Genomic DNA, 26,623 nt, shown 5'->3' on the forward strand with positions numbered 1-26,623 from the left:
CAAACTAAAAATCGCTCGAATATTCGACCATTTGATAGTCTGAGTACTGTCTCTTTAAAAAAAACTTCGACCCGCTACTTCGCCACCCAAAACCTACCGAGGTGCAATGTTAGCTTATGGGGAAGGTCCCCATAGGCTTTCTAAAAAATTTTTGGTCGAAGAAAAATCGTTCGATGGATGGATTTAAATCTATCGATCGATCAAACTATTTGCAGTAAATCCTTCGACTTCGATATTCAAAGTCGAAGGATTTACATTCGGCAGTCGAATATCGAGAGTTAATTAACCCTCGATATTCGAACATATGTAAATCTGCCCCCTAGTGTCGCACAGATAAAAGTTGCTCCATCCATTTCATAAGAATTTGATGACGTACATTGCACACTAGTGTTTCACTCACTACCTTTCCTTTGCCCCAAGTGCTAAGGATTGAACATAAATAGTAGCCTGGCTAATCTACTCGATGGAGTAAAACCAGCATTAGCAACTTTAGCAAATTGGAGAGGAGTTCAGTACAGCTACCACTTACCATGTACAAAATTATTAATTAAATGCTCATTCCTAAAATTCATCTCTGATACTCCTTACAGTGATCTTCCCTGCCTGCATTACTTACCAGGGACTACCGCTGGTGATAGGGACAGTTGGCCTTTGATTTACCTATGCAAAACCAGCAAACACTGTTTCGAATGGAGTGACTATAAGACTTGCGAACAACACACCAAATAAAAAAACAAAGCTTTCTCTGATCTCTTGTGACAAACGGGCAGATGCTGTAAATTCACTCGCACTTCTGTTCCGATTTAATGGATGTTTGACGGGAGGTGAGAGACATCTTTTATCAGATCACTAAGCAAGATGTACTGAAATGCAAGACATGAACTGACCTTTCCCCACCAATTCCCCAGTGAGATAATTACACTGACTCTCCCCAAACAGTATTATATTAGCACTTATTTAAACAAAACATGACAGAGGGCACATCTGACGTTTATTTTTAGCTTTCTTACCGCAGGGCTTTTTTGACTTATTCCCAGTACATATGTTTAATAACTTCAATCAGTAATCTGCTTTGTAATCAAATTGCAGACACCTCCATACAATTGAGCATTATGGGCTAGTCCACACGGGGAGATAGCGACGCGTTTCCTGGCGAGGCATTTTCAGGCGACTGTTGAAAAGCGCATCGCCTCGTGTGGTTAGCACAGGCGTTTTTACATAGGCGCCCATACAAAACTGTCGCCTGCGCCGGTCGCGGCGACTGGCGCAGCGCTTTGTCGCCGCGACCGCAAACGCGTGGCTATCTCCCCGTGTGGACTAGCCCTTAAAAGTAGGGAGAGTGGCGCACTTCTTCTCTCCCTCCTCCCCTACTTTTTGGAGGTCTCACTGCATTTGGCACTTTTTGATGGCTGATGAGTATATTCTAACGCTATACATTTAGTTTTTTTTTACTTGTTAATACCTATTAGATGTGCTGTGTGATTGTGATACACTGATACATTTTGCATATTTAACAGCCGGTGGCAGACTATTTATAATAAAGATTTTCCTTTTATATAATGCTGGTGCGGAGTTATAGAGTATTTTTTGTGTGTGTTAGGAATAGTTGGCCAGCACCCATATGCACAGCATTTAGGAAGTGACTAGTGATGTGTATATCAACAAAAAGTCGACTTGCTCTCTACACTAACCCGCCCCTTCCACCCCTAATCCAGCACAAGTCGTATTATAAAGATACCTGTGCCCGTCCTCTTTAATTTCATAGAAGTGGTGGGGTCATGCACGATCAAGTCTAGAAAAAACGCACACTGGAGGCGGAGGCCAGCACAGTGAGGTCGTGGGCGGGAAGAGCTCAACCTGAACCTGTCCACGACCAGGCAATTTTTAGCGGAAGTAGGTACAAACCCATGGGTTTTGGGTTGACCCACACATCACTGGAAGTGACTATTATTGTTATTTATACCGGTACTGTACTCTTTTCTCTTTTTGTGTTTGGTTTGCTATGATATAGACTTTATAGATCCTACATAGTAGGGATGCACCGAATACACAATTTTGGATTCGGCCGAACCCCGAATCCTTTGTGAAAGATTTAGCCGAATACTGAATCCGAATCCTAATTTGCGTATGCAAATTAGGGGGGGAAGGGGAAAACATTTTTTACTTCTTTGTTTTGTGACAAAAAGTCACGCGCTTTCCCTCCCTGTCCCTAATTTGCATATACAAATTAGGATTTGGTTCGGCCAGGCAGAAAGATTTGGCCGAATCCTGATGAAAAGGCCGAATCCTGCCCGATTAAGTGCATCCCTAATACATAGTTACCTCCTCCACCACCATCTTTTTTTAACCAAAAATATGGACCAGTGCAACCTGCTCAATTCATGGTGTGAAACATGGTCAGCTGAAGGGTTAGTGCATCTTTAAAAGTAAACATACAAACTCCACATGCAAAACTGCTTATTGACACAGTGCTCAGCATAGAAATCAGTGTAGTCTGCAGTATTTTTATACATATTCTTCAAATTAGCCATGCAACATGAGGAGAACATACATGCACTGTGGTTAACCCATGACTCTCGGCAGCTCTATCACATTACTACAAAACATTGATTTGTTTTTCAGAGCTGGACTTTCCAATTGTGTCAGTGGAATTGGTAAGAGCCACAAACCTGGAAATAATTTCTCCTGTAAATTTGTTTTTATATGTCAATACAGGTTAGTTTAGTAATAACCGAGATTTAAAAAAAAAGGCTGTCATCATTTCTTTGTCATAATGTCAGCCTTTTCATTTTGATAAACCATTCACCAAATTGTAGTGGATTCCCCACTTGTGAGCAACATGAGAAGTAACTATTTGCTCTTTGCATTGTTAAATAAAACATGCCACTTTGTTCCTGTTGCTCCCACTCCTTAATAAATGAGATATGTTACCTCTGTTACATCTGTTATTTACAAAAGTTAGGTGTAAAAATGTGTGTGCTTAAACTTGATATGTTATAGAAAAGCTCATTTTAAGCATCCTTTCAATTGGACTTCATTTTTTCTTTTTTATAGTTTTTGAAGTAATTACCTTCATCTTTGAAATAGAAAAAAGCTCTATAAGGCTACTTATTGTTATTGTGTTATTGCTACTTTTTAATACTTTTCTTTCTATTCATGCACTTTTCTGTTCATAGTATAGTCTTTTATTCAAATCAAAGCGGGGTTGCTAGGGTAATTTGGACCCCAGCAACCTGACTGCTAAAATTGCAAACTGGAGAGCTGCTGATAAAAAGCTAAATAGCTCAAAAACCACAAATAATAAAAAATTAAACCCAATTGCAATATCACTCTCTACAACATGCTAAAAGTTAATTCAAAGGTATACAACCCCTTTAACACCTTCCTTGGCCTGGTGGTAAATAAAGGACTCCTTCTACCTGTTGCACACCTGTACAGGTAAGTGCACAATGTTCAGTTGATAGACATGCAGGTCTACACTAATACACTGCTCCTATTTTTGTGTACCTTTAAAGGAAAACTATTCCCCCCAAACAATGTAGGTCTCTATAAAATAGATATTGTATAAAACAGCTCATATATAAAACCCTGCTTCATGTAAATAAACCATTTTCATAATAATATACTTTTTTATTAGTATGTGCCGTTGCGTGATCATTAATAGAAAATTGCCATTTTAAAAAATAAGGGCCGTCCCCTGGGATCATGTGATTTACGGTGCACACAAACATACCAAACAAACTATACTTCTTAGGTCACATGAGCCAATTAATAGACAGAGTTCTGTCTTTTGCTTCAACACTTCTTCCTTAGTTAGAGTTGTAGTATTTCTAGTCAGGTGATCTCTGAGACCACAAAATGGAGGTTCAAGGCAAGATATGTAAAAGGACAATATTTACTTAAATATATATTCCAGTTTGATAAGATTCTTATATATGCCACTTGATATGATATAAACTATCTGTTGCTTAAGTATTCATTTTGGGGGTATAGTTTTCCTTTAATATCTTTTATAACCTGTACATATATAATAAATTACCCTATTTTTACACTGCCCCACTCCTGTGTGTTTAGCAGGATAGCTGGGATTATTTTTTCAATAGATAACTTTAATATATTCCTTTTTTCACCACTTCCCAAGCCTTTGTGTCATCTCGTTATAGATTGCATCTCTCCTGCTATCTTGACAGAATTACTACAATGGAGCAACGGTATGAACCAAGCTGCATAAGCCATTCCAAGATAAATGGATTTTGCTCAGATTAGTTTATTAATGCCTACAGTAAACAGATGTTTATCTGCTATTAAATGAAGCATTGGCGCCATATAAGAGTATGAAAATGACAAAAATGTTCTGTTACGGTTCTACAGACTATTGTCTGAATCCTTTTCGTTTTTAAAAATTGCTTTTAACTGACATGAAATACATCGTGTTGCCTTTAAGCATGACCTGCCATACAATGTGTTTATCAGTATTTCCAGCGTTCCCAGAATTCGGCTTGATCTGTATGACTACTGGCAGACACAGCCTGCAGCTATTTTGAGTGACGGCAGTCAAAGCTGGGATACCATAGGGAAGTCGTTCGTAAAACAGTTGCAAATCACGCTCCACTTTTAGTAGCAAATGGTCTTGCAGTGATCATTTTTCCACCCACCAAAGCCAAGTTAGTTACAAACGAATACAGATCTTGACTAGACTGTAGGTCATTTGATAGGGATCACATCTCTTTCTATGAAGGGCCGGACTGGGAGTAAGAAGTAGCCCTGGGAAAAAAAATCAAAGCAGTCCACATATAAATGTACAAAATTGGCAACCAGACCTCCAATTGGTGGTCAGCCCCCCCATAAATCTACAAAAACATTGGTGGTTAGGGCCCCCCATAAAAGTTAAAATAAATTGTTGGCCAGCCCCCCCCCCCAGTTAAAAAACCATTGGTGGCCAGCTCCCCCCCCAAGTTAAAAAAACATTGGTGGCCAGCCCCAAAGTTAAAAAAACACATATCCATATCTCTAGTATGAAATGTCTAGAAAATCATGTAAACATTAAATAAACCCAATAGGCTGGTTTTGCTTCCAATACTGATACTAATTATATCTTAGTTGGGATCAAGTACAAGCTACTGTTTTATTATTACAGAGAAAAAGGAAATCATCTTTAAAAATTTGGATTATTTGGATAAAATGGGGTCTATGGGAGACAGACATTCCATAATTCGGAGCTTTCTGGATATTGGGTTTCTGGATAAGGGATCCTATACCTGTACTTTTTAAACACACTACATAAGACAAGGCCTGCTCACATAAACTAATACAAGTTAACCAAATTAAAAACTGTGACTTTATTTCATCATCTACTGGCAATGTTATATATAAAGAGGCCCAGATATTTTCAATTATTTGCTGCAAAGCCAACATGGAGCAATCTCTCTTTTCTAGATGTACACCTGAATAATATTTGACCTCCAAAAAAAATAAACTGTGATTATGGTAGGGTAACTGAAAATGTATTTTTGGAGTTAAGATTCTGATATTGTCTGAATTATAAGCAGTTTTAAGATGGCCACCACTGCCAGATCTGCTCATTTGGCTACCTTACCAAACTCGCCAACGATTGGATCATACAGTGGGGCCTACAGAGGCCTGCATCAACGCACAAATGCAACACTCTCTATAAGGCAATTTGTATTCTGTAGTTTATATAATACAAAAATATTTCAATCTGAAATCTTTACATTATTTTGGTTTGATCTATCACTTTGTTTTGTTCCTAAAATTTCAAAAAAATTTAGTATCCTAGAGTGAACTTGCCTCTTGTCCTGGCACCAAATCAACTTGAGCAGTCATTCTTGAGGTATATATGTAATCTACGTTGGGTATATATCTGTAGAAATATTCATATCAACTGGACTTTTCTGTGTTTTTTCTTGAAGACGTTTCACCAGTCATCAGACTGGCTTTCAATTCAGATGGGCTGAACTGAGTAAGGCAGTTGGATGACTGGTGAAACGTCTTCAAGAAAAACACAGTGGGGTATATTTATCAAAGAGTGAAGTTAATAGTGAAGTTCCGCCACTAGAGTGAAATGCCGCCACTCCCCATTCATTTTATGGTATTTTTAAAGGCATATTCATCAAAGGGTGAGCTTTCACTTTCACCCATTGATAAATACGCCTTTCAAAATCCCATAGAAATGAATTGAGATCTGCAGAATTTCACTCTAGTGGCTGAACTTCACTCTTTGATAAATTTACCCCAGTAAGTCCAGTTGATTTGATTTACTGTATTTCTGCAGATATGCCATGACGTGGATGAATGATAATCTTCACAAACATAAGTTGGGCATACAACTTTATATACACCATGTGACCTAAAATATCCAAATGACTGCATGTCCAAAATTCCTACCTCTTTGAGAAAGATTTTCACTAGATGTTGGAACATTAGGGGTGGGATTTGCTTCCATTCAACCACAAGAGCATTAGTGAGGATGGACACTTATGTTGGTTGATCAAACCTGGCTCACAATTGACTGTCCTATCCATCCTCCCGTTGTTCAACTAAGTTGTAGTCAGAACTGTTCTGCAAAGTTCTTGATTTGTGCATGGGGGCTTAAACCACAAAAAAAGAACCCCAGGCCATTATTAATTTTCCATCAAACTTTACAGTCAGCATTATAAATTCAGACAGGTAGAATTGTCCTAGTTTCCACCAAACCCAGACTGCCCTGTCAGTATTCCATATTTTGAAGTAAAAATCAGTATCTTTTTCTCCAGAATAAAGGGCTTGAATTGAATCAGATACTTAGCCAACAATGACAATAAGTCTCTTTTTAATCTTTTAATCTTATTTGCATCCTGCCAACATTTCTTCAAGTGAATATAGTCCACACTGCTGGGCCTTGTAGATTCATATTTTAGCCACTGTCCTTATTAATTAAATCAGATAATTAGTCAACAATGACAATAAGTCTCTTTTAATCTTTTTTAACATCTTATTTGCCTTCTGCCAACATTTCTTCAAGTAAATATATTCCACACTGTCGAGCCTTGTAGAATCTGGATTCATATTTTAGCCACTGTCCATATTTCTAATACTTTATCTCTTTGTGCTACAAGTTACCATAAAAATATAGATCACTGTCAAAAAGGAGGTAGAGCAATCAGATGAACACAACATCAACCACAATGATGGAATATCATGCCTCCAAATCTCATCACTACAACGGCCAGATGTCGTGCACAAGTCAGATTTGTTGCACTATTTTTAGTGGTGCATTTTAATAAAATCCTTTGTTACAAAACATTTAAAAAACCTTGGCCCCAGTCACCGTTATTGAAATTTGAAATGCAAATTATTCTTAAATCACGTGATGGTTTGAAGAGCTGGGGAGTAAAGTATTCTTTGAGACATTTAAAAGCTTTATGAATTAATTGTACTTGGCCATGAAAAAAAATTGCTGATTTTGCAGTACTTTCAGCATCTCCATATTATAAACTGTTCTTATTGAATGCCCTTCCAACTTTTATTTCTTGCAAATAATAACAATGTGACTGGAAAAGCATATTAGAGTAACTCTTCACTGCACTGTGTTATGATGACTTGAGACTGAAGGAGAAGGAGAAGGAAAAGGAAAATCACTGGAGGGTGCCAAAAGTTAGTGATTGTATTAAGCACCATGGAGTGATCCTCTTCCTCAGCTTCTTTTCTCTTCTATACCATGGGACTGACCCATGTGAAAAAGCATGGAAAAGATGTTCTACTCTACTGCAGATACACAACCACAGAGGCCCGGACTGTCAATCTGTGGATTGAGGGGCTGCTCTAAGATGCCATAGACAGTCACTATGTAGTGGGCTGGTGGAGGCTGTTTAGGCCTCTGTGTGCTTGGAATGCTAGGACCTATTTTGACTCCAAGTCCAGACCTGCGCACTCACAAAGAAAAAATACGACAGGAAAAGGATCCCTCTGTGGTGCTCGCTAAGAAGACCCCCCGGGCTGGTGTCGTTTTCTAGAATAGCACAAACCCAGGGTAAGTGAATACAATCACTGGGGGTGCCTAACTTTTGCCACTTTTTTTCCTGGTTCTTAGATTTAAATAGCCGTTTGATACAATGTATATTGTGCCTATGACTACCTATCTTTGATACGAAACGCATCAGGACAACAATGTTTCTTTTAATCTGTTGAAATAAACTTTGACGATTTTACCCTACGAGTGGACCTTGGAGTGCTTGCCAGCAATTTTCGGTTAAAGAGCAAGTGTTTACTCGTGGATGTCTTAGTCTGATGTGTGAATGAGTCAAAGTCAAGCCAAATGCTCATTAAAGTGCAACCAGACCCCAAACCTCCTTATTTTCGATACAATATCACAATAATATGATTTTGTCTAATATAAACCCTGATTAAAATGTTGTCTATAATATATAAGACATGAAAAGAAACAATGCAGTTTTTCCTTACCATTCCATCTTCTTATAGGCTCAGCTGGATTAATTTATTCAGCTTTAAATGTACAACTAAAATGATGGCATATTCAGGAAAACAAAAGTGATGGCTTACAGATGCAGCCAGCACCCAGCTCTCTTCCTTGAAAATAAATTAAGGTCCTATAAACTGCTTTACCCCTTTCAGTGTTCATTTCAAATAATATTGAATTATTAATGAAATACTCTGATGGGTATGAATGAGATGCTCTGAATTTATATGACAGTTTATTTCCATGCCAGTTAGCAGGAGTTAGTACATTGTAATTAATTTGTCATTTATTTAAAAAAAAAACACTTCTAAGATAAGATTTTATTTAATGATGCCAATATCTTGATAATTAGTTATATGCAAAAAGGGCAACATTTCCATCCACTTAATTCCGCTGCGCAGAAGAAGAGCTACCATCTGCACTTTGTGAATGAAGGGTTTTCTTAATTAAATTGCCAACATTTGTTATGCTGTGATTCACATGTTATTAACATTATATAGAATTTATAGTCTTTTCTCATTGGAAAACAGAGTTTTCAGTTGTTGCATAACAGGTTTTTCTCCCTTTTAATGACATTAGTCCCCCTGCCCCTTAACTCTTACTTCTAGCATTTTATTTTCTAAAGGATTCCAAATGTTCCAGCCCAGATGTCTATGGGGTGCCGTTTGTCCCAAATACATTCTGTATACAAAACTATCCCTAATACACAGAATGAATGTCTCTCATGTTATATAAGTATTTCTGACCATACACAGAGAAAAAAAAATAAACAAAAGACTTATTTCTATTAAGGAATGAAAACAAAATCTGGTTAGTGCACAAAAGGATGTCATTATATCATAAACTCCATTCTGTACAGTTTAACAAGCAATCTGTCTCACAAATGTATAACCTCCATGTAACGGACGCACTTATGTGCAGTTACTTACAGAATGAATTATGTAAAAACAAAGTTGGACATAATATATAATAGTGTAACTAACTAGTGCTTGTCAAGCTAGATTTGACTGACAAAATAGATATCTGTGACAGAAAGCAAGATTTTATAGTACAGGATTCATTCTTTCCACAAAATGACAGTTTTGTTTCACAAAACAGATAAAATAACCATTCTGTGAAGCAACACTGTCAGTCACATTCCTGAACCAATAAGAACAAAGCTTATTGCCATATACAAACAAGATGAGAAGTGGCCAGCTCTGCTCCACATGGTTAAGGCATAGTATGTGGCCTGCTATAGAGGGCGCCCTCTAATGTCCCTTGTGCTGCATAGTAATAAACAAGAACAAACCTTTCCTAAAAGAGCTGCTGTTAAACACTACAGGTTCATAAATGGAAGTTTTTACAAATGGCTGAGAAATATAATGCTGCACTTATAATGATTGTAGAGAAAGAAAAGTCAGGAATGTGACTGACAGTGTTGCTTCACAGAATGGTTATTTTATCTGTTTTGTGAAACAAAACTGTCATTTTGTGGAAAGAATGAATCCTGTACTATAAAATCTTGCTTTCTGTCACAGATATCTATTTTGTCAGTCAAATCTAGCTTGACAAGCACTAGTTAGTTACACTATTATATATTATGTCCAACTTTGTTTTTACATAATTCATTCTGTAAGTAACTTTGCACATAAGTTACATGGAGGTTATACATTTGTGAGACAGATTGCTTGTTAAACCGTACAGAATGGAGTTTATGATATAATGACATCCTTTTGTGCACTAACCAGATTTTGTTCTTATTCTTTAATATAAATAAGTCTTTTGTATATTTTTTTCTCTGTGTATGGTCAGAAATACTTATATAACATGAGAGACATTCATTCTGTGTATTAGGGATAGTTTTGTATACAGAATGTATTTGGGACAAACGGCACCCCATAGATGTCAGCCTTAAGGGGCACAGTCACCCTTGAAACTATATATTTCTGTATTTAGCTTGCATTTTTATAAGTGTTTGCCATGCTTGTTGTATCACGCTTCCCAGTAGGTCTTTACTCTCAGGAATGGAGACTACTGCTTGACACAATAAAAATTGGTTTTGCACAATTTTTATTGCATTTATTGTTAATCGTTGTTAATCTGTGTTCCTATGGGTACAGATCCGTGAGACACAACAGATTAGTCAAATCATGCACCAAACGGCAAATGCTTTTAAAAATAAGCTTTGTGCTTGCCATATGCATAAAGCTGTAAAAGAAGCACTGATGAAGCGTGATTATATTTTTGTCGATTGGATAGACACAGCCTGATCGATACTGCGTTCTTTGTTGCTGTTTGAAAATAAATTTCCCTAATCAGAATGCACCAATAAAATCAAATAATGTAATGTTTATTTTGAAGGACAGGAAACTTCCATTTATTTGGAGGTGGCAATATTTTACTCACCCTTAGTGGATCTAAAAGCAACATTTTTCCCTGTGTCAGTGTACTTTCAGGATTAAAATACACGGGCCCTAGGAAAAAAGTAGCACTGTTTACCCAGACACCCTTTGCACCAGTAGAGTATGATCTGATAACGTCATTCCAAAGTGCATGCACAAGTGTAAGTCTGAAGAGAGATTCCTTCAAAATGTAAACAAGATGGCAGCACAGCGCTATAGTAGTTATTTCCCTCGTCTGGTGCATTCGTAAAGGAGCACCAGCCCAGAGAAATAAATAGCAGTTCTATTAGCTGGAGGGTGGCTAACATAATGCCGATGAAGTGGGGTTTGCTTGTTATTTAAAGAGGTACTGACACCAGAAATTATAACATTGTCTTTGTACATTCATATTTTGAAGAGTATTTCTTATAGTGTCAATATCACTTTAAGTAATTTCAATAAATGAAACAAGGAGCTGACTTCTAAAAAGCTTCCGCTACCGCACTTTCATAGGTTTTATTGAGGTGTGGCAGTCAGCCTTTATGGGGGGGTTGCAACAGTGATAAAATACACTTTGTTCTTTGATAAACCAGCATGACAGTCACCCTGAGGACATTTTAAAAATACATTCAAAGGAGAACTAAACCCTAAAAATGAATAGGGCTAAAAATGCCATGATTTATATACTGAATTTATTGAACCAGCCTAAAATGTCAGCTTGTCAATAGCAGCAATGATCCAGGACTTCAAACCTGTCACAGGGGGTCACCATCTTGGAAAGTGTCTGCGACACTCACATGCTCAGTGGGCTCTAAAAAGCTGTTGAGAAGCTAAGCTTAGAGATTGTTGCAAATTATCTAGCAGAAAATGAGGTTGGTTTGTAATATAAGCTGATGCTACAGTGGTGATCATTAAATTCTGATGCCAATTGCACTGGTTTCTGTGCTGCCATGTGGTAATTATCTGTATTAATTACTAATCAGCCTTATACTATGACATTTCTATTCTATATGTACTGTATATTTTGAGTTGGTCCCTTAGCTCAGTAAGTGACAGCAGCATAGAGCATGTGCAGTGAATTGGCAGAAAAGAAGATGAGAAGCTACTGGGGCATCTTTGGAGCCACAAATTTTTACTGCTAAAGGGTTGTGGTTGCCTTGGGCTGGTACAGAACCCTAAAACATAACATGCAACATTTCTAATTTACTTCTTTAGTTTAACTTTTCTTGTCCTTAAAAAGCATACGAATAGCCTAATGCAGTGATCCCCAACCAGTGGCTCCTGAGTAACATGTTGCTCACCAACCCCATGGATGTTGCCCCCAGGCCTCAAAGCAGGTGCTTATTTTTTAATTCCTGGCTTGAAAGCAACTTTTATTAATTAAAAAAAATGATGAATACAATACAGCCAGCAGAGACTCCCATAGCCTGCCAGTCCACATAAGGGCTACCAAATAGCCAATCACAGCACATATTTCTCATCTCTAGGGACTGTTTTCATGTTTGTGTTGCTCCCCAACTTTTTACATTTGACTGTGGCTGATGTAAATTCTGTGGACCCTGGCCTAATATATTGGGGCTATAATGTATGTAATTCACTTGGGGGTTCTAACTTTTTGCATCACCCCCAGTAAACAAGGGTTTCCCTGTCTTTTAACTTCTAATGGTTGGTGGAGCCAACTAGATATTCCATTTGATGCAAATGAGCCCTGTATGTGGCTATGTATGCGGCTATATTGTGTGCAGAACCTTGTTTATAAAACCTTTTTTCTTTCAACATAAACGTTTGCCTAAAAAATAGTTTAGGGACTTGAATACAACACAAATACAGGACATTTTTAGTCTTGTAGGACATTCAAGGTCTTTCCTTTAAACATCAAACTTTTGTTTCTTATTTTGTCTCCGATAAGAAACCCATCAATCTTTCTCCCCTCTCTATCTCCCTTGTTATAGTGTTATGAATTTGTAGCATCTTCATTGACTGTTGTCAGCCATTTGATATACTACTAGGCACAGAAATGAAAGCAGTCTTGTCAAACATGAGTAAAGTGGATTTAATACTGTATTGGTTTTAAAACGTGAAACGCAGCTTCTGGCGGCCAGCATATGGAAACAATCAGTGGAGGTACAGGTGTGGGACCTGTTTTCCAAAATGTTCAGGGCCTGGGGTTTTACCAATAACAGATCTTTCTGTAATTTGGATATTAATACTTTAAGTCTACTAGAAGATCATGTAAACATTAAATAAACCCAATAGGTTTATTTTGCTTCCAATAAAGGAATATGTAATCCTTTAAAATAAGTGGATGTAAATTGATGAGCATGCTATTTTAAGCACTTTTACAATGTTCATTGATTTTTTTTTTTAATTCCAAGATATTAAAGGATACATGTACTGTTAATATGAATGAATTTTCATACAACATTGCCATCTGCTGGTCAGTTTTCGACCATTCTGACCGCCAAGTAGCCAAGGAATTGGTCAGGAGAAAGAAAGAGGTTTGGTCTGATGTTTAGGAAAAAACAAACAAAAATCATGTGACTTATGCCTGCACTTTAGGATAGAATTACTTTCTGGCAGGCTGTTATTTCTCCTTCTTGATGTAACTGAATCAGTCTCAGTGGGACTTGGCTTTTACTATTGAGTGCTGTTCTTAGATCTTCTAGGCAGCTGTTATCTTGTGTTAGGGAGATGCTATCTTGTTACCTTCCCATTGTTCTGTTGTTAGGCTGCTGGGGGGGAAAGGGAGGGGGTGATTTTATCAGAGCACAAGTCATATGACTGGAGGCAGCTGGGAAATTGACAATATGTCTAGCCCCATGTCAGATTTCAAAATTGAATATAACAAAATCTGTTTGCTCTTTTGAAAAATGGATTTCAGTGCAGAATTCTGCTGGAGCAGCACTATTAACTGATGTGTTTTTTTTTTTTTTAAAAAAAAACATGTTTTTCCATGACAGTATCCCTTTAACAGTTCATGTATCCTTCGATATCTTGGCTATTGAAAAATTTATGTACATTGCAGAAGTTCTTAGAATAGCACTCTCATCAATTTTACATTCACTTGTTTAAAGGTTTACTTATCCTATAAGGGTTAATATAGGTTACGGCCTAGTTTTTTGTAAATTAACCCAAATACCCATTGGTTGCAATTGGTTGCCCAATATCCACATTTCCATATTCTTGATTGTGGTATTGTACCTAATAACAAATTCTCTAACAAAATATTGGATTTATCCGGTTTCCTAAGATAAAGAACATTATTCCTGCAGGCATTATTTTCATTGCTTATTCTTGTATTGTACCTGATTCACATAAAATTACACTTCGTTTTACATTCAGGCATAATAAAGGCATTATAAAACAATGCAGAATTGTTATTACTGCTATGTGCTGGAGGATGATTGTATTTATATTTTCTTTTTTCCCAGTGGAATTTTTATATTGTGATTTGGCTTCCATGAAGTCCATCCGGCAGTTCGTCCAGAATTTCACAGCAAAAAACCTCTGCCTTCATGTGTTGGTGAATAATGGTGAGTCCTATAAATTTTTATGTACAGCAAACATAATAATAAGCCTTGTGGGTGCGTGATTAGAATGCAGAGTGCTGGGCATGTTATAAATAGTTAATGAAGTGCGACATGTTAGATTTATTGTGAAAATTCAGTACTGTACCCCTCGATTTCAATCAGCAGACTTCTCTTGCTATTCCATGTGGTTCTAAGTTCATTGACTCTTGTTGCTTCTGAAATAATTTGACCATAGAAATGTAAGCTGAATCTGTTTGTAAGATCAATGTCATAAGAAATTGAAATACAAGCAGAGTATATATTTAACATAGAGAGGTAGATGTGTGAAAATGTAAGCTGAAATGTGTGCAGAGAATATACTGTATTTAACACATATTTTAATGACCACGTCGACAAGAAGTTTAATGTACACCTGTATCCAGCATGAGTTTAGTAAATAGTGCTGTATGTATGTATGCTGCCTAAGTTTTAATCTTAAAGGGGTTCAGTGCCGGATTTGAAAATAGCGCGCCCCTAGGCCGGACGCCTCCTGCGCCCCCTAACCCCGTTGTGTGCACACGCCACTGACGCATGCACATGCATTATCGTTGTGTGTGCGCACCACCGCTGTTAAGCAGATGCAAGCTGCCACCAATGCACGTCCCTACCCCCAGCTCAAATCTTTTTTAACCTCTCACCTAATTCCTTCCAACTTTCTCAGCTCCAACCCATGGCTCCTCCCCAATTCTCATTCCTCTCTATCATATGGCTGCACACATACAGGTGGGGCTTGGCAAAATCTTGTTGGAATCGTAGTCCACAAGTTTCCTTACCCCAGAGCCAGTTAAAGTTCTAAACTGTAGAGAAACTACAAGATCCAGCATTCCTCACACAAATTCACCGATCAGGCACTATACAGGAAACTGCGCTTCGGGTTTCCTGTAGGAACCCGTAATTATAGAAGTGGCTGGGCGGCATGCCGCCCCTACAAATGTGCCGCCCTAGGCCTTGCCACAAATCCGGGCCTGAAGGGGTTGTTTTCAGATTGTTCACCAGAAATAACATCTTTTTCCAATGACTTTTTATTTATTTTAAGTCTGAATTTATCTCAATATTTCACGAAAAAAACTCTGACCAAATCTGCACAGGTTTTTTGGGCTTATTTATTAATACACATTCCCAAACATTTTGTTTGCGGAAATTCGGATCTTTCATCTGATTTTCACAATTTTTTCGTATTTTTTACCCGAAAACTCAGAATTGCGGCGGGAAAACACCGAAAACGTAGGGGTATGGCAAAAACCCAGCGCACATCAAAAAATCATTGGTACTTCTCCCATTGACTTATATGCAACCTTGACAGGTCTGAGATGCCAGATTTTCAGATTGAGACTTTTCCATCCTCTGGGTTTAATAAATTCTGAAAAATCCATGATTTTTTTTAAAAGTCTGATTTTATAAAAAAAATCACGATTTTTTTTGTGATTTTTGCATTAGGAATTTAGTAAATAACCCCCTATGTGTCACCTTTTTCTAATATTGAAGTGTAAAGTGTAATTTTTCACCTTCTAAAGCAGCGCTGGGAGGGGGGTCGCCGACCCTATAAACTGTTCTGAATTGATACATTTAGTTGATACATTTTCTTATCTTTGTCCCTGCTGAGCAGAATCTCTGGGTTTCATTACAGGCAGCTGTTAGAATTGATACAATAGTTGCTAATACTCTAGAGATGCTGCTGAGAAATGTATCAACTCAATGTTGCAACATTGTAACAGTCCAGAATGTGCACCTGAATTACTGAGCTGCCAGACTCAAACACCACAGACAGAACCTTCAACTTAAAACTTAGATTTTGGAAAAACAGTAAAAAATAAATAATGGATAGTAATTGAAAAAAGTCTTCATTTCTGGGGAACAATCTGAAAACAACTGTACTGAAAAAAGTGTTTGGAATGGGAAAAACCCCTTTAAAATGTTCTTGATCTCTGTTATTTCTTTACCAAACAGAGGAGAATACAGGTATGGGACCTGTTATCCAGAATGCTCGGGACCAGGGGTTTTACAGATAACAGATCTTTCGGTAATTTGGATCTTCATACCTTCAGTCTACTAGAATATCATGTGAACATTAAATAAACCCAATAGGCTGGTTTTGCTTCCAATAAGGATTAATTAAATCTCAGTTTGGGATCAAGTACAAACTCCTGTTTTATTATCACAGAGAAAAAGGAAATCTTTTTTAAAAATGTAGATTAAATATAATTTGTGGGAGATGGCCTTTCCATAAGTCGGAGCGTTCTGGATAACTGGTTTCGTAATAAGTGGTTTATGGATAACGTATTGTATTGACATCACGACGTGTCATTTTTACCCAATTTCTTTGGTTATTCAGAGCAATTGTGGGAAGATAGTAAAAGTAGAAGGTAGTAAATCATATCATTAATTAAAGGGAGCGAGTTCAGAACTCTTATTGAATCCATTTTTATAGCATTTGTAGCATTTAAACGAAAGTTTGATTTACAAAGAAATATTCACTCATTTTCTCCAGGATCAATATCCAATCAGATATAGTCTGGGGAGGCCATTGTTTGGCCTTTTTCACAGACCAGGGCAGACTCACACAATTCACAGGGTAGTGTTGAGGAGGTAGTAAGAGGGAAACGTATAAATTATTAGCTCTTTATTATACAGGTATGGGATCCGATATCCAGAAACCCATTATCCAGAAAGCGCCAAATTACAGAAAGGTTGTCTTCCATAGACTCGATCTCCACTTAAAAATCATTTAAACATTTAGGGGGAGATTTATCAAGGTTCGACTTTCGAGTTCATGGGAGATATTTTAAACTAGAAAACATGGGGAAGTGGTCGTCCGCACAAACAATAAAGCAAGGGTTTCCTGCAAACAAATGCCTTGAGTGCCGGTAAATTTGCTTTCTACGTTACATGGGAGGCTGCAGAATCCTCCATTGCTGAGCACCAGGCTGCACACTTTGAGGGTCTTGTGGCTACTACCTGCTTTCTGACTTATTTTAAACACCCATGAACTCCCATGAACTCGAAATTCGACCAACTGCAATTTCTAAAAAAAAAAAATCTAATTTTTGGTATTCGGATGAATAGGATCGACCTGAAAACTTGAATCGAATTTGACAGTTTTGGCCATAAAAATATTCAAAATTTGAAAATCCGAATTTTTACTTCGATCCTTGATTTTGCCTCCAATAAGAATTAATTATATCTTAGTTGGGATCAAGTACAAGGTACTGTTTTGTTATTACAGAGAAAAAGAAAATAGAAAAAGAAAAATAATTAGAAAATAGAAAAAGAAAATAATTAAAAGAAAACTGATTTGTTTGCTTAAAACGGAGTCTATGGGAGACTGCCTTTCTTTAATTTGGACCTTTCTTGATAACATATCCCATACCTGTGTAGAATCTATTTTAAACATATGACATGATTTAGCAGCATTCTAAACCAATAAATGGCTCAGTGTCTAACTAATGTTTTTAAAAACGGCGTACATTTTATCTCAGGGATGCACTATATAGCATTATTGGTAAAATTACAAAATGTAACATTTAATTAATATTATTCAAGGACACTGTGGTGCTTATCAGCTTAATATTCAGGCTCAAATTTTGCATTCCTGTAGTTGTTCTAATAAATTCAATCAGACAGTCACCACATGGATCGTCCAGATGTAGACCGACCCGTATCTTAGCTTTCATGCTGATAAAGCATTCTGTCATGAGGCAAACAGCCCCTATGGGCATATATATTCTAGAAATTAATATATTACACACCCGCGTAGAGTATCATAATACTATTCTGCTAAATACCCTTAGTATAACAAGCTTATAAACTGGAGAGGAGTATACTGACAGTACTAATTATTGGTCAGTAACACTGAAATACATTAGAACCCCCATTTTATGTTTTTCAGGGGACCAGGAAAAAATGGTGTAAAATCCAGGAAAATGTAAAATCAGGGAAATGTATCAGGGGACCAGACTGATGGTGAGCTGCATTAAACTGATTTGATGTTTTGTATCCTGGGGCAATGACTGGTGCCATGCAGATATTTTGGGGGAGGACCCAATTTGGCCATCACCAAGTTTTATACTTAATCCTTCAGATATTGATTATGGCCCATTACACAAACCAATTTAATGCTAACTGGACCAGGAGCCTTGTACAGCTGGGTTTATTTAGAAGTCAAGAGGGGCAATAATGGAAGCCAGTGTTGACCACTCCCTGTTTTAAAACCAGACCCACTTTACACCACACCCATTTTATCACAAGAACTTTTAAGACCATATCCACATTAATGGTGGTGTAAAAAAAGAGACACTTCTAAATTGCCCATTCTATATATGTACAGATAGGGGACCTGTTATCCAGAATGCTTGGGACAAGGGGATTTCCTGAAAAGGGATCTTTCCGTATTTTGGATAACCTTACCTTAAGTCTACTAAAAATCATTTAAACATGAATTAAACCCTATAGGATTGTTTTGCATCTAATAAGGATTAATTATATCTTAGTTGGGATCAAGTACAAGCTACTGTTTCATTACAACAGAGAAAACTGAAATAATTTAAAGGGCTGGTTCAGCTTTAACTTTTCAATTGTTCTTCATTATTTGTTTTCTCTCATTTCTGAATGATTTGCCTTCTTCTTCTGACTCCAGCTTTCAAAGCTGGCCCCCATCTAAAAAACAAATGCTCTGTAAGGCTTCAATTTTATTGTTATTGCAACTTTTTATTACTCATCTTTCTATTCAGGCCCCATCAAATACATATTACAGTCTCTTATTTAAATCAATACAGTCTCTTATTTAAATCCATGCAGGGTTGCTATGGTAAATTGGACCCTAGCAGATTACTGGAATTGCCTACTGGAGAGCTGCTGAATAAAAAGCTAAATATTGCTAAAAACCCACAAATAATAATAATAAAAAAATAATTGTAAATTGTCTCAGAGTGGCACTCTCTATCTACATCATACTAAAAGTTGATTAAAAGGTAAACAACCCCTTTAAAGGGGACCCGTCACCCAAAAAATCTGATTTTATCACATTAGTCAAGCACAATGAACTTTAGTTACACTATATAAATTATTTGAATCTTGTTTCCATCAGTCTGGGAATTCATAATTATAACAAGCAGGCAGGAGCCATTTTGTGGACACTGTTATTAAGACAAGCCTTGTATCATCTCAGAATCTTGTTTGTGCAGCAGAATGGGGGACCTGATGTCCATCCCCATGCCCTGGCTACACAATTAAATGGTTAAGAGAACTGGGGGAATGTGGGGAGAGCAGTGACATGTAGGAAGTGCTGAATGGAAAGTGAAAGTAATTGTCTGCCTGCCTCTATGCCTAAGGCATAGAGGAGGGGCAAACATTATTTGATTGACAGCTGAGATTTTTAAATGAGCTCAAAACAGCTATGAATACTTTAATAAAAAATAGAAATTGGATTTCATGTATAATTTGAAAAGCACTTTTATTATACAGATTTTTGTGTTTGGGTGACAGGTCCACTTTAAAAGTTTTTGAATTATTTGATTATAAAGCAGTGTATGGGAGATGGCATTACTATAATTCGGAGCTTTCTGGATAACCAGTTTCCGGATAACGGATCCTATTCCTGTATATACCATTAGTAAGTGTAACATGTTCTGTGATGCTCTAAATGTGTCTTCCATACCTAAAGTGCATTCTCATAGACAACACAAAACCCTATCTATTATAGATAAAGACAATGCCACTCACACAGAAGCAGCATGTGCATGATTTTCATCATAGTGGATGTGGAAACTGATATTTTCTCTTTGATGGCCTTATTATTCACAGTTAAACTTAAACGTGGAAACTGAATTACTCTGAACAATTATGAGCCTTCTCGTAGAGCCGTCTAAAGAAAGCCATTCATTAGGAAGAAATACTGCAGTGCTCATTTACTAATGTTGTGCAGAGACAGACGTGCATATCCTCAGCACAGTTTGCATGCTTTCCTACCCACAATGCAACATTATTTCACAGTATGGCAGCGCAATTGATGGATGAATGCTGCTAGCCCAGCAGAAGCTAGAATACGTTTTGTTAATCCAAATGTAAATTTTGTACACAATTCAATATGAAAAGAGGAATTTTACAAGGAACATATATATTTTGGCCAAGGGCCCCATTTATGACCAGGTACCTAAAGCAAATTCCTGTCTCTGCTTACTCTAAACCCGAGATTATCTAGACCAGTACACTGTATTATCTAACAGTATATATATGATGTGCCTTTCAAGCCTTTCATTTGTATTTTGCCTGAAGAAGGGGCCTGTGTGCTCAGAAAGCTTGCAATCTTTACTTATTCAGTTAGCCAATAAAAGGTATCACCAAACTTTACATTTTCTGCATCCTTATAAACAGTGAGTTCTGATGTCATCAGTTATAAACAGTGAGTTCTGATGTAATTTCTGTCACATGACTCACTGATACTTGTGTATTATAATAAATAAAATACCAGTTGCAAAATATGAGGATATTAGAAGTTACCTTGGAGTTCCATGACCTGTATAAAAACATGTTCATGAAACTCCTTGGTAACTTATAATATCCTTATATTTTACAAGAGGGGGGTACTTTATTCACTATATAATACACAAAAGCCATGAATATCCTATAAATGATATCCTTTTAAATGCTGCTTAGTGATGTCATTGGTTATTATCAGAGCTTAGTGATGTCATTTCTGTCACATGACTCACCTGAAACTTGTCTATTATAATAACATACCCCCTGTTGCAAAATATGAGGATATTAGAAGTCATCTCAGAGTTCCTCAGCTTTGTGTTTTTATATGGTCATGGAACTCCTCTGTAACTTATATAATATCCTCATATTTATCAAGAGGGGGTACTTTATTCACTATATAACCGTATGCTGCACAGAGCAGGACTCGTATAAAAAGAGAAGCACTGTGCATAAATAATATTGAAAATGCAATGTGGTGAATAGGCCATCTGCTAATTACACAAAGCTACATTGGATGTTTTTGTGGAGAGAATTATACTCTTACATCATCGGTTGCACAAGCAGTGCTCCATGTGCAGCTGGGACTGGCCAAAGACTCCTGTGACTAGTGACTGCACCTGATTACTATTTATAAGACAGCAGCTGCTTTAGTAAATAGCTGGCCTTAGCAAACCACTTGAGAGGTGGTGTTTCTTCAGGACCCTGTAATGGATGATAAATGACCCAATAGGCAATACTGCTATTTTTAAGTAATTATTTTGCTACGTCGTTTACATCATAATAATTGTTGTTTCTTAGAAGAAAACATAATCATCTTAAACCTTATGAGGCTGCTTATTACTTACAAAAACCCTATTATAGTCAATGAGGAAATCCAAAACTAAAGCTGGGAATACGTATATCTCATATCAGTCAGTTGTGTTAAACTGCCACGTGCAAAATAAAATTGGGAGCCACATGGTGCTACTTGTCTCCCGTGATTTGTCGCAGCTACAAACCACCTGAAAATACCCTACTGAGAATTATCTCCCCTATTTAAGCCATTATGCAATTGTCTCTTCTAAAACATTGTTAGAATATATAAGCCAATATGCAATTTTGGGGGGTTATTTATTAAAATCCGTATGTTAAAATCTCGAAAGATTCTAGTTCTTACAATAGAAAAATTTTGTCTGTATCTAAAGCAGCAGTTGTTAAGCTTTCTTGGTTCAATCTACCATTAGCCTGTAATGAGGTTACAGATATATAAAAACAATTTCTGAATAAGCTACATTCTAGCAATATATTGAGTAGTAATTAAGTGCTCAACCCAGAATGCTTCTATATTTGACCTTCATACTATGCTTCCCGAAGGATCAAATAGGATTTCTCTCCAAAAACTCTTATTCTTTACACCAAGCCACCCCCAGACACTGCTGTAACCACACAGTTTTGGAATTATTGATATAACGCTAGAAATATTAAGCTCAACTGCTAGGCTGAACAGCACTATAAGGAGCTATACATGGCCAGCAAAATCTCATCATGGCAAAGATCCTTTTTCCCCACGTGTGGATTCTCTGTTAATAATAGGGTAGAGAAAGGAAAAGTCTAAGAAAAGTTTACATGACACTTCATTGAAATCTATACAGGTATGGGATCCGTTATCCACTAAGCTCTGAATTACAGAAAGGCTGTCTTCCATAGACTCCATTTTATCCAAATAATTCAAATTTTTAAAAATGATTTCCCTTTTTTCGTTAATAATAAAACAGTACCTTATACTTGATCCCAACTAAGATATAATTCATACTAATTGGAAGAAAATCATCCTACTGGGTTGATTTAATATTTACATAATTTTCTAGTAGACTTAAGGTATGAAGATGGAAGGATCCCTTATCCGGAAAACCCCAGGCTCTGAGCATTCTGGATACCCATACCTGTACTATGAAAAGTATGGATGAAATTGAAAAGCAGTCACTGAGGATCACTTTCAGATTAAACATATTAAATTTGTGGGGTGTATAATTGTGTCATGGAAGAAGAAATAAAGTTGCTGAATTTAGTCTTGCTGTAAGGAGTTGGCTTGGGGCATCAAACACCTGAGCCATTTGACTTCAGTGGTGAGCTTTTAATGAAACTATAGCAAAAGTGTTTCATAACTGACCTGTATGGTTTCTCTAAAGCATTGTGTTATATTTTGTGACTTTTATAGCTATATGGAATGATTCAATATTGTCACTGTATTGATTGTAAATATTAGAATGATATACATTCTGTTGGTTATTTGAATTTATATACTGTAAGCATTATTCAGTGTTGTCTGGAATCGTGTAAGCATTGCTGGGTGATTATTTGAATCCTGTGGCTAAATGGAAGAAAGCAGAACCTGTTTTTAATAATGAAACCACAGGTACCCGACAAGTACCCGGTGAATTGCTTCAGAGACTTGAGAGGTTATTAGTTAAAGGGATCCTGTCATCGGAAAACAAGTTTTTTTCAAAACACATCAGTTAATAGTGCTGCTCCAGCAGAATTCTGCACTGAAATGTATTTCTCAAAAGAGCAAACAGATTTTTTTATATTCAATTTTGAAATCTGACATGGGGCTAGACATTTTTTCAATTTTCCAGCTGCCCCCAGTCATGTGACTTGTGCCTGCACTTTAGGAGAGAAATGCTTTCTGGCAGGCTGCTGTTTTTCCTTCTCAATGTAAACTGAATGTGTCTCAGTGAGACATGGGTTTTTACTATGTGCTGTTCTTAGATCTACCAGGCAGCTGTTATCTTGTGTTAGGGAGCTGCTATCTGGTTACCTTCCCATTGTTCTTTTGTTTGGCTGCTGGGGGGTAAAAGGGAGGGGGTGATATCACTCCAACTTGCAGTACAGCAGTAAAGAGTGATTGAAGTTTATCAGAGCACAAGTCACATGACTTGGGGCAGCTGGGAAATTACAATATGTCTAGCCCCATGTCAGATTTCAAAATTGAATATAAAAAAAATCTGTTTGCTCTTTTGAGAAATGGATTTCAGTGCAGAATTCTGCTGGAGTAGCACTATTAACTGATTCATTTAGAATTTTTTTTTTTCCCCATGACAGTATCCCTTTAAGGCGTTAAAGGTGTGGTGGGTTGTCCTAGAGAAATATATCATTTTAATATGGTTCCCTGAGGTTTGTGAATTAGAAAAAGTTATGGATAGCAAGTGCATGTGTAGGTAGAATAACATCCTGTCAGTGTTCCATAAAACAAATGCAAATGATTGTTGAAAGGAATAATCATGTATTAAAGGTTGTTCAGTGATATTCTGAGACAATTTGCAATCGGTTTTCATTTTTTATTATTAGTGGTTTTTGAGTTATTTAGCCTTTTATTCGGCAGCTCTCCAGTTTGCAGTTTCAGCAATTTGGTTGATAGGGTTCAAATTACCCTAGCAACCATGCATTGATTAGAATAAGAATCTGGAATATGAATAGGAAAGGGCCTGAATAGAAAGATGAGTCATAAAAAGTAGCAATAACAATACATTTGTAGCCTTACAGAGCATTTGTTTTTTAAATGGGGTCAGTGGCCCCTGTTTGAAAGCTGGAAAGAGTCAGAAGAAGAAGGCAAATAACTCAAAAACTATAAAAAAGAAAAAACGAAGGTCAATTGAAAAGTTGCTTAGAAGTAGCCATTCTATAACACACTACAAGTTAGAGTAAAGGTGAACCAACCCTTTAACACAACTGAATATGAAATATAGGTATAGAATATGTTATCTTGAAACCAGTTATCCCATAAACTCCATTTTAATCAAATAATTCATATTTTTAAAAAAATAATAATATTTATAATAATAAAACAGTAGCATGTACTAAGGTATAATAAATCCTTATTAGAAGCAAAACTATCTGCTTTTATTTAATAATTATTGGGTTTATTTAATGTTTAAATATTTTTGAGTACTCTTATGGTATAAAAATCAAGGTTATGGAAAGAGCCCTTGTCTGGAAAAACCCAGGTCCTGAGCATTCTGGATAATAGGTTTCGATGCCTGAATAGGAATGGCATGAGCAGTGGAAATTGGATTAACAAATTTTAATTTTAAGCGGTTGAAGGAGGGCATAAAAGAAAGTGAAAGGGAGGCTGAGATTATAGCTGCCAAAGCATCCACTTTTGGTACAGATAGTAGAGATTTTGAGGAAAACTGTGTCCATTTGAGGAGTGGAAGGGATAGCTCACGTAAACAACTCAGATCCATAAAATAGGGAAAATTTTAAACATGAGTTTTTCCAGTTGCGATGCACATTTAAATGAATATCAGTCAAAGATCAGTTCACTTCTTCCACATTCTACTCTTCCCAGGAACAGTGACACGAGTAAGATAAATAGACTTCCCTTATCAGGAGGGTGTTAGGGTGGTGGGGAAAAGAAGATATACAGGCAGTTTGATGGTGCCAAGAAAGAAAATGACCAGGAGAGGCATTGCAAAACTGGGAAGAAGAGCTACATTGAATTAAATTTGTCAAATGGTACACTTACTAATTAACAATAATTGGGACTTGATAAAGCACTTTCTTTTTGTTCTTTGTGTAATTGGAATGTAACGGGGACCATAATAAATCTAAAGAAATTGTTTGTAAACTTGTACTACATAAGCATTTTTTTTTTATATTTGGAAAAAAGAAGAACAAGGTAGGAACGAGGCTGAACCAGGAATTAGCAAGACCTTAGTTTAACAAGGTATGACAAAGGAGAATTCTGTATATTTTGGGGAGCTGTAAGAAATATTTTATATCAAATTGATCTTGTCCCTTGAGCCATGAAGGAGACCCCAATCATGTAGGAACTTGTTTGAAGTCATTAGATAGAGCAATAGAGAGGCAACCTGATTTATAGCCTATCCTATTTGATCCAGGGACTAGTCCGATTGCCATTTTGGATTCAGGAAGGAATTTTTCCCCCCCTCTGAGGCAAATTGGAGAGGCTTCAGATGGGGCTTTTTGCCTTCCTCTAGATCAACTAACAGGTTGAACTTGATGGACGTGTTCTTTTTTTCAACTTAACTTACTATGTTACTATGTATTCAAAGTAGGGTGAGCTTGGTGGATGCATGTTACAATTTGGTGGAGGACGACCTTGCTTTCAAGCAGGCACAAAAGGGCAGTGCCCTAGTACAGATTATTTGATAGGCACTGTGGCAGCTGAGTATAGCAGAAACATATATGATCATGCGGTCAGATCCCAACAAGCAGTTTAAGGCGCTACTCCAGTCAGGACAGAGGGTTCCTTCCACACTACAAAGCATACATGTTGGTTAATTGTCTCATTATGAAACCAACCCAAGTGTGTATTGTGCTAACGTATTAAGGACCTTAGATTGTAAACTCCACTGAGGAAGGGGATGATGTGAATGATGTTGTGTCATTGTTGTATCAGCTGCCTGTGTAACTATGCTGCTCATCTCTTGTTCAGTGCCAAGCCACTGGGTTTATTAATGGCCCAATTTGTTCTTCACTTCACACCTTTACACAATCCTGCACAAAGCAGATAAGAGCAGATAAGAGCGATCCAAAATATTTAAATGTGAAATGTTTCTTGTTGGCTGCAGCTGAGAACAATCCCTGTAGATGTTTCCATATAGCCTGTAGCCAATGTCACATCAAGAAAGATATTGCTCCTACAATGCCATTTAGAGGTCAATAAACTTTTCAGATGCTCACAAAAGCTACGCACGAAGGCCACAGATGAATGGCACAATGCTTGTTCCTTCCTGACA

At 37.0% G+C, this 26,623-nt stretch overlaps 1 protein-coding gene across 3 annotated transcripts in view; it reads left to right on the forward strand.

Moving 5' to 3' along the window:
- The window catches only part of dhrsx.L (dehydrogenase/reductase (SDR family) X-linked L homeolog), a 207,637-nt gene that overhangs the window by 104,839 nt on the left and 76,175 nt on the right, over nucleotides 1-26,623 (forward strand). For 2 of the 3 annotated variants that reach the window (XM_041581032.1, NM_001093891.2), the window contains one exon: nucleotides 14,271-14,372. In XM_041581032.1, the coding sequence (XP_041436966.1) occupies nucleotides 14,271-14,372 (102 nt within the window). Of the gene's footprint in view, nucleotides 1-4,163; nucleotides 4,212-14,270; nucleotides 14,373-26,623 lie in introns of all 3 variants that reach the window. The other variant, XM_041581031.1, reaches the window with a different exon arrangement.

Source organism: Xenopus laevis, chromosome 2L (genome assembly GCF_017654675.1).
Source record: "Xenopus laevis strain J_2021 chromosome 2L, Xenopus_laevis_v10.1, whole genome shotgun sequence".
In the NCBI taxonomy this organism is placed as follows: Eukaryota; Metazoa; Chordata; class Amphibia; order Anura; family Pipidae; genus Xenopus; species Xenopus laevis.